Raw genomic sequence first — 9372 nt, forward strand, 5'->3', positions numbered from 1 at the left:
AAAGATGGATCTAATGTCAGGCTTCGACATCCGTCTTGTGTTTACATTACCGTCCAGTGACAGTACACGGCTGTACAAAAGATGCGTACTTCTTTGAAATAACTTTCCTTGCATTAAATCCTTGAATTTTGCAAACTTATTTATGAAGAAATGATAAAATAGTGTTTAATGTTTATAAAGTTTAATCCTCAGTATTTCTAAATATTTAAATCATTGTTTTTAACATATTATTTTTCAGAAGAAGAACTTGTTCAAGAACTAGAGAGTTAGAAAATGCCGCGCTGTTTTCTCATTCAAAGTTTTGTAACTGCTAATATTCTGGCTGGAATTAACCCAGGATTANACAGAAGAAGACTTTTAGTGATATACGACTTCGAGACATCGTAGCTCATCTTGTTTTGATTTTACTCATAATTATGAGAACAGCAAATTTATTTTGTTAGATACTAAAGATAAAAAATATTTGTGGTCTTGTGTTTTTAGATTAGATGAGTTATGATTAAAACATGATTTCAATATAACGTAAAATACAGTTTAATTTGACGAAAATTTGTCCAAAAATAAATTACATAATTTTTAATATTACATGTAAGACTAATCTATTAGGGTATAAATGTCAGTTTAATTTACATATATTTATATATATCATATATATATATAATATATATCATATTTCAGAGCTATATAATTTTCTACAATTAAATAAATCGATTCTAGTGGAATTTATCGAATATTTAGAAGAAAAAGACCATTTATGTAACAAACTATGAAAAGAAATATATCATAGAGTGTAGAGTGTAGAGTGTAGAGTGTAGAGTGTAGAGTGTAGAGTGTAGAGTGTAGAGTGTAGAGTGTAGAGTGTAGAGTGTAGAGTGTATGACGCAATTTTAAATAACCCTGTAGTTATCAGCTAAACACTTTAATCTTTGCCCAATCAGGATGAATGAAATATTATTTGTTGTAGCTAAAAATTGATTATTTTTAATTTTAAAGAGAACATTTATACAAAACACTGAACTCAACGGGTTTACAGATTTTATCTTACTAACTTTTACGCAGATAGATGTTTAAGGGTACCATTGTGAACTGAACATGCTAATATATAAATGGAGGTTTAAAAGTACCATTGTGAACAAAACATGGTAAACTCTAAATGGAGGTTTAAGGGTAACATTGTAAACTGAAAATGGTAATCTCTAGATAAAGGTTTAAGGGTACCATAGTGAACTGATCATGCTGATATCTAAATGGAGTTCATTGGAAATTAACTCTACGATCTTTCAATTTAGATTTATTCTTTTTATTTCCATCATTTTCTTGAATTTCTTTTAAATCCTGTGTAGTGTGAAAGCAAGCATTAGTTTTAGAAATGTTGGGTTCGGTTAATTAAAAACTCCGCCGCAGCTTCGCTTGTTTCATTCGCCATTCGGTCCAAGTTATGATATTAACATTCGCCCAGCAGGGGAGGTGGGGGGGATTAAATTATTAAATTACAGCCGCTTCCTATGTCTATATCTGCAGTTTTAAGAATTCTGTAATTGACATTAATGAGCTGCATAAATTATATTTGATTTGAGTTAACTTGAAAAATAAGTTGAAGTTCCTAAAACTTTTTTTTCGTTTTAAATTTACTCGAAGATTAGGCAACAGGTAATCAATAAAAAAAAATCTATCTAATTATTTAAAGTTAAAAAAATACGGGGGATAAAAAATCTTCTTTGCATGCGTAATGTCTAGTTAGGAAATGTTTAAAACATTGTAAAAAGTTGTTTGTTCTATGATAATGTAATTGCATTTAAAAAAACGAACAGGCGAATTTAAAATAGTAAAAAACAGACTTTTAATTAAATTTTGATGATAACTTTAACTGAAATGATTACTGATAATATTTTTGAATAATTCTAGGAGTATATCAGCATATAAGAAACACAGCTAGTTTTAGCAGTATCAAGCCTGAGCTGGGAGCTGAATCTACAAATATCACAGCAGTTATCGGTCAAACCACACATCTACACTGTATTGTCAAACATATAGGAGATAGGACGGTAGGTTTAATGTTTATAAAATTTATATACTCTGGATTTCAGCTGTCTGTACTCTGGATTTCAGGTGTCTACACTCTTGATTTCAGCTGTCTATACTTTGGATTCAGCTGTCTACACTCTTGATTTCAACTGTCTATACTCTTGATTTCAGCTGTCTATACTTTTGATTCAGGTGTCTACACTCTTGATTTCAGCTGTCTATACTCTTGATTCAGCTGTCTACACTCTTGATTTTAACTGTCTATACTCTTGATTTCAGCTGTCTATAATCTTGTTTCAGCTGTCTACACTCTTGATTTCAGCTGTCTATACTCTTGATTTCAGCTGTCTATACTCTTGTTTTAGCTGTCTATACTCTTGTTTCAGCTGTCTGCACTCTTGATTTCAGCTGTCTTTACTCTTGATTTCAGCTGTCTATACTCTTGTTTTAGCTGTATATACTCTTGTTTCAGCTGTCTGCACTCTTGATTTCAGCTGTCTATACTCTTGTTTCAGCTGTCTATACTCTTGATTTTAGCTGTCTATTCTCTTGATTCAGCTGTCTATACTCTTGATTTTAGCTATCTATACTCTTGATTATAGCTGTCTATACTCTTGATTCCAGCTGTCAATAATCTTGATTTCATCAAACTCATCAAAAATATATGTATACGTTAATAATTGCAGTGTTATTGTTCTAATTCTAATTCTCAACTCTTATTTGAAATTCTGTGCTGGGCCTCGTCTAGTATCTTTAACTTTTTTTAATATAAGATAGCTTATTATTTATTTTAAGAACACAGGTGGAAGGAAAACTAAACAAAAGTATAAATCACAAATCAAATCAATTGCTAGTATACGGTTTCAAATATATACCTCTTAAAAAAATATATATATATACTTAAACAAAAATAATCATAAACTAAACAACTTATATACAAAGAGGAAATGGGGATTTAAGTAAAGAGGGAGATCAGAAAAGTCTAAATAAGGGTTACGCAAAATAATACCCAGTGCAGCAATATTGTTCTAGAGGTCCCCTGGGAAAGGAATCACACTTACTTCTCGAAATGATAATGGGGGAAAGGTTATTTGCAACCAACCAAAAGGGAGGGGAGAGTGTATTGGCAGGGGCAAAAACGGACGGGGGGAAATACATTAAGGGTACAGATATATGGGGTGGGAGGCCTACGTTGGCTTAGGCATTATTAGGGTAATTATGGATTGAGATTATCCTTTATACATAGAAGGGTAGGAGATGCTAGGCGGCCTGGCTTGGTAAGGGGGAGGGAACATCAATGAGAGTATAGAGACAAAGGGAGGGGAGGCTTATGCTTGCAGAAGGCCTAATTATGGAAATTAGGGAGGGAGAGGAATCATTATACACAGAAGGGTGGAAGATTCTAGGCCTGGCTAGGTGAGGCCTAATTATGGAATAATTGTTTTTTCAGATAAATTATATATAATTGGTCCCATCCACCCTCTGAATTCATACAATTCATATTGATATATTGTTCTTACATCACTTATTACAGATAAAATGGCGAAGATATAGCGGGGGTGGTGTTGGTTTGATTGACATAATTATAATACTAGTCTTTGTCTCCTTGTAGAATAAGATTTGCACAGGTGCACAAAAATATAAATATTTTTTTGCTAGAATATGAACGAACTACGCACAGGTTTAATTAATATGAAAAAGCACGTACAATATTCGAAATTAAAACATAACGTAGTTTTGTTTAATGTTTCTTATTTCAAGCTCTTGCCAATATACATCAGCTAAAATTTAAGAACATTTGTTTTGTATTTTTTCTCCAATATTTTCCCCGATTTCAAGTTTTGTGAATTTACAGCGCAAATATTGGAAATTTTCTCCCATTATTGTTCTTCTCCTGGCAGGACAAACTATAAACTTAGTTTGCATAAATATAAAAGGGACTGTTCACCAATTTGAAAACATGAAGAAAGCCATTACTTTACAAAAACTTTTTTGCAATATGTTTTATACTTTTTTTTTAAAAAAGATAAACGCAGCATTGGTTTATGTATCTCATAGTTAGATACCTTTCCTTACGCTCTACATTTACTGAATATTTTTAGTTTGATAAAAAGGAAAATTATAAAAATCTAAAAAAATACTGTGATATTTTAACTTTATCGATTTAAAAAAAACTGTATTGTTTAAGAGTACATTTTGCATTAATTATTCATTTAAAGACAAGGTTTCATGTTATCATAACTGTACAACATTATCAAAACAACTTTATATCTTATAAGAAAGCTAAAAATGTTGTTTTCTGTTGGAAAAATTAATAAAAGTTGCTTTAAAGGGAGTGTTCGCGAAAAATGAAAGGGGGTATAGGCTTAATGCGATAAAAAAGCGCTTTTGATCGCTACTAATCTTACTTCTATCTGTTGCGTCTATAAGGAGAAAATTGTTAAAGACGTCTCATACCGAATAACTTAGCGCCCATACAAATTCAGAAAATTGCAACATTTAACTTAGACCGTAAAAAATCAATTTAATTTCAAACAAATCATTCATATATTACAACCTATAGTCATCGATTATCTTTCGCCACATTTGTATATAGTTGATTTTTCATAATATGTTTTAATAGTTATGATCTGAGAGTTACTTATAAAAACATTTATTCCTGTTTCGGGGATTTTTGGCAATGAAGACGACATTTTCATATTTTCTAGGAATATTCGAAAACAAGTTGCAAGCTAAATATTATTTTTAAAAATCAAATCAAAACGTATTATGAAAAATCAACCAGATACAAATGTGGCGAAAGATAATCGATGACTATAGGTTGTAATATCTGAATGATTTGTTTGAAATTAAATAGATTTATTACGGTCTAAGTCGTATGTTGCATCTTTCTGAATTTGTATGGACACTACTTTCTTCGGTATTAGTCGTTTTTAACAATTTTCTCCTTATAGACGCAACAGATAGAAGTAAGATGAGTAGCAATAAAAAGCGCTTTTTTATCGCATTAAGCCTATACCCCCTTTCATTTTTCGCGAACACTCCCTTTAAAGGGACAGTAAACGTGATTTCAATTGATTTCTGCAGAAATAACAATGCACAAATTCACAAGGTTTCCCTTGCAAACTCTCATAATTAATTTTGAAGTTATTGTCGTCTTTTTTTCATTAGTTTACAACAGTTTAATTCTGATAATTCCTATCTGTTTTCTTGCAGCAGAAATGCACTATTTTATAGAAATCAAAACTGAAAATAATCAGTTTTTAAAAATTATAAACATTAATATCTAACTCATATATAACTTGATTTAAGGGTACACTATAGAGATAATTGTTGAAAGCTAATATTATAAGATTATAAAAGATAAAAAATCGTTAATTTATAAATAATATAAAAGTTGTCCAGCTATATTGAATTATAAAAATGACACAATCTTTAACATTTCTATTCTCAAAAGGATCGAAATTAGTAAACATTCCCTTTTATAGGGTTAAATAACACTTTTATTGCTTGATAAACGGGTAGACTCGAAGTTGAATATTTTATCTGATTTTTTTAATATAATGCAATTATCGATAAAAGGATAATAGTACAAGGGGATGGGACATCTATATCGAAATAAATGGATAATGGGGGGGGGAGGTTCTAATTATTAAACATATAATTATACCTAGCTTTGATTTTAAAAGGATTTTTTAGGGGTTTCCTGAAAGGGGGAAGGTTGAAGTAATGGCCATGTGCTAATTCTAATTTTTATTGTTGTAAATTTTGTGCATTGAAATGTTTTCCTTACATTTTAAAATCAGATAGAATATATAATAGTTTTGAAACATTTCTGAATTCTTTCTCCAAAAATCTTCAAGTTTTCTCCTTTTATTTTGTTTTACTGATTGATTTAAATTAAATAGATTTATGTTTTCCACCACCTTGTATTAAATTGCTTAGAAAATGTTTATAAAAATCCTTGAGTTTTTGCCACTAACTCTAATTTTGTAATTCTTATATCTTTGTAACCCGATGTCGCAGACCTTAAATATTTCAAATCATGAATACTGTTTGATCAATATAGCCTAAGTATGAAATATCAAAAGTTTACACCATCAGATTGCAAAGATATAGAGATTTAAAAATTTGAATTTTTGGCAAAAACTCAATTCCTTTAGAAGAAACTGAAATTTTCTGATGGTTAATTGGACTAAAAATATTGATCAATCTTCTCCTTCAGGATTATTTGTAATTATTGGGATATTATACAGGGCTCGAACTTCATCTCTCAAAAAAAGTAAAAACAAAATAAAACCTCTAAATTTTAATATTTTTATTTCAAATAAAAAGCAAAAGTTTTCTTGGTTGTCCATCTTGAGGCTCACTCGATGTAATCGCCTTCAGCCTCTATCACGGCCTCTAAACCGGGAGTAGGCCTTAATAACCAGGTCCCTGGTGAGGGACGCAAAGTGCTCTTTTTTGGATGCAATTAGACTAGCCTTAGTGGTGTGGGGACATCTATTGGTATGTGATTCGAGGTAGCCCCTAATAAAATAATCCATCAGATTAAGATCGGAGCTACTGGGAGGCCATCCTTTCTGACAAGGTCGTAGCAGTTCTCCGGAGCCAGGAAATGGACCCATTTGACAAATGTCAGAGTCCTGCTGCAAGACCCATTAACGATCTCCAGCTATGCGCGGTGATCCAGGGCAACACTGTCAGCTCCATGACCTCGAGGAAGATTTTGTGTTGACCCAATTAACCCGCACCCCATAACCGTTCTAGGAAACTTGGTTTTCATCTCTCTTGGGACATCCTTAGGGCAGGTGCAGCGATCCACCTGTAGCTCTGCTTGTTGTATATTTGGTCCTGGCAGATTTTTTTTTCGTCTGAGAATAACTAGATCTTTGTGTTCTCCTTGGGGTGCTTGATCTTGTTCAGGAGTTTTGTGGAGTTCAGCAGCCTCCGGCGCACCTCCGCTCAGCCTCCGTAAACACAATCTCCGGTAGATTTAAGTAAACTTGCACCATGTTGCAAAATTAAATACACTGATGATTCAATCCGACTAGTATGTATGGTTTTGGAAGATTTTAAAAAAATCGGAATTAAAGCAATATTTAATTTCAGCTCGACCTAAAGACAGTTAGCGTCAATTTGAAGTTCGAGCCCTGTATATATTATATATATCATATATTTTCAACGGTGTTAGGTATTTTCCCGAAGGCATTATTCCAAGGGCGACTTCCCAAGTGACAATTTCCCAAGTGGCAACTTCCCAAAGGTTAGGTTAAGCCCTCTGAGGTGCCGCAGGCTGCAATTGGGACCAAGTGCTGCGGCTAGGATGGTCTAAGGATCTGAGCACCTTGGATAGAACAGGCTAGGTGGACCAAGCTCTGCGGCTAGGACAGACCTGCCGCTTGGGAAATTGCATATTTGGAAGTTGCCACTTGGGAAAATACCCTTGGGAAGTTGAAACTTGGGAAAAATTCTTTGGGAAAGTACTTACAATATTTTCAACTATATGAATCATGATTAATAATACTTTTCTTTTAAAACGATACATTAATTCCATTAATGAGTTCTATAAAATTAATTATTATACAAAATTACAGAAAAATAATTTCTTTTTCTAACCACCACAGCAGTGTGGCTTGGATTTTCCTTCCATTTAAACAATGTTGTTTATGAAGGGTGCTTCTCGATGCGCTTCATTTGCACAGGAAATGTCGTCTCCTATGTGGTGAACAGTGAAATCCGTAATTTAATGACGTCACTATTCCTTACACTCGCCTCTATAATCAGTGACGTCATTTTAGGAGACGGAGACGACATTTTCCGTACAGTAACCTTGATTACAACTTTGATATAAAGACTCTTATTGCAAGTGATATCATTTTTTTGCATTTATACATTAATGATACTGTTCCTCTTTTCTGGAACTTCTACCGGTGTTTGAGGCGGGATGTCCCAGGGGACTAATTGCTGAACTCCTAAAAACCATAAATTATCACAGAAATTGTACTTTTCTTATTTTCCCATTTCTTTTATAAAATTATTAGAGTTTACAGCCGGGGGATTAGAACCAATTTAAATGTGCAATGCAGTGAAATGAGAAAATAAATTCAAAATAAAATATTTCTTTGAGTTAATTGTTAATATTTTCATTGTCAGGAAAAAGAGAGAGGGAAGGCAAGTCACAACCAATATTTGTCCGAGCCGCATTATCTTCATTTCCAAAACCTAGCAAAGCAACCTTCATCCGGCCATCCTCTTTCTATCAGAATATTCTTAATTTTCATTCAAAAGTCGATAAAAATGCTTAATATTTAAATTTCATAGCCTAATAGATGTATAAAAAAGCTAATTCGAAAAATGTACTTTTAAATGGTGAAATAAGTTTTAAAGTCAAGTTTCACTTGACTTTTAAACGGGACCTCTATTTTACCGTCACTATACTGTGTAATATCTGTATTGAAGATTATCTAAATGTTCGGGAAAAAGATTCTTTACTTCATAAAACTTAAAATTAATACTGCTCTTTCGATTTACGAAATTTAAATATTTGAACTAGGGGCCCTTTTGTAATACATTTTTTAACGGGATTTATATTCAAAAATTCGACATTTTAAAAGATATTATTGCAAGGAAAAGCATTTTGTGGAGGCTTGGACGAGAAAATTAAGAGAATTTGGCTCGGGAAAAAAGTTGCTGAGTCTGGCCTTTACTCCTACAACTCTTTAATACAGTGTTTAGCTTACTTTGAATATTATTTTAGACGNAGAATAGTAAAAATAAATCTGATATTGATAGACTTCTTTAAGATTCCGTTTATTTGTGTATCTTGCCAAATACATGGTGCAATATATCAATAGCTGCATTTATTCTTTTATATTACTGAGCTGGGGCCAATTTTTATAGACTGAAGAATGGTGCAGTAAATATAAAAATGCAGGGTGAACTATATCATGTCATGCTCGGGATTCATATTAGGAATCTTCTTCTAAGTTTAGAAGCAATTGATAAAAGAAAGGATTATATTACTAATATTTTGGATTAAGGTTTGTGGTGTATTTTGTACCCGCATAGAACAAACGACCCTGTTTTAGAGTCTGAAAACGACCCGCACGACCCCAAAAACTGGCGCCGGTCCGACTCTGTTTTAGTACTAATAAAAGAGTCGTTTTTAGACCGAAAAGACCCTGAATCCGTCTCTCCTCAAAACGGATGGGTGTCGGTTTACTTCACGGCAGGGGGCCATTATCTCCCTCAAGATTTATTACTTTGGCGCCATATGTCTACATCTGCAAGCTGTCGAGACAAGCTGTTTTCCACCCCCCACCCCCCCCATCAACAAAAATTAAG

At 32.8% G+C, this 9372-nt stretch overlaps 1 protein-coding gene across 2 annotated transcripts in view; it reads left to right on the forward strand.

The window, feature by feature from the left end:
- Window positions 1-236: 236 nt before the first annotated feature.
- LOC111708279 (lachesin) overlaps window positions 237-9372 on the forward strand; it is a 22634-nt gene continuing 13498 nt past the window's right edge. For both annotated transcript variants that reach the window (XM_023481598.1, XM_023481600.1), the window contains exons 1-2: window positions 237-340; window positions 1903-2045. In XM_023481598.1, coding sequence (XP_023337366.1) covers window positions 274-340; window positions 1903-2045 — 210 coding nt within the window. In that variant the 5' untranslated portion in view covers window positions 237-273. The remainder of the gene's footprint in view (window positions 341-1902; window positions 2046-9372) is intronic.

Source organism: Eurytemora carolleeae, unplaced genomic scaffold, assembly GCF_000591075.1.
Source record: "Eurytemora carolleeae unplaced genomic scaffold, Eaff_2.0 scaffold872, whole genome shotgun sequence".
Taxonomy (NCBI): domain Eukaryota; kingdom Metazoa; phylum Arthropoda; class Copepoda; order Calanoida; family Temoridae; genus Eurytemora; species Eurytemora carolleeae.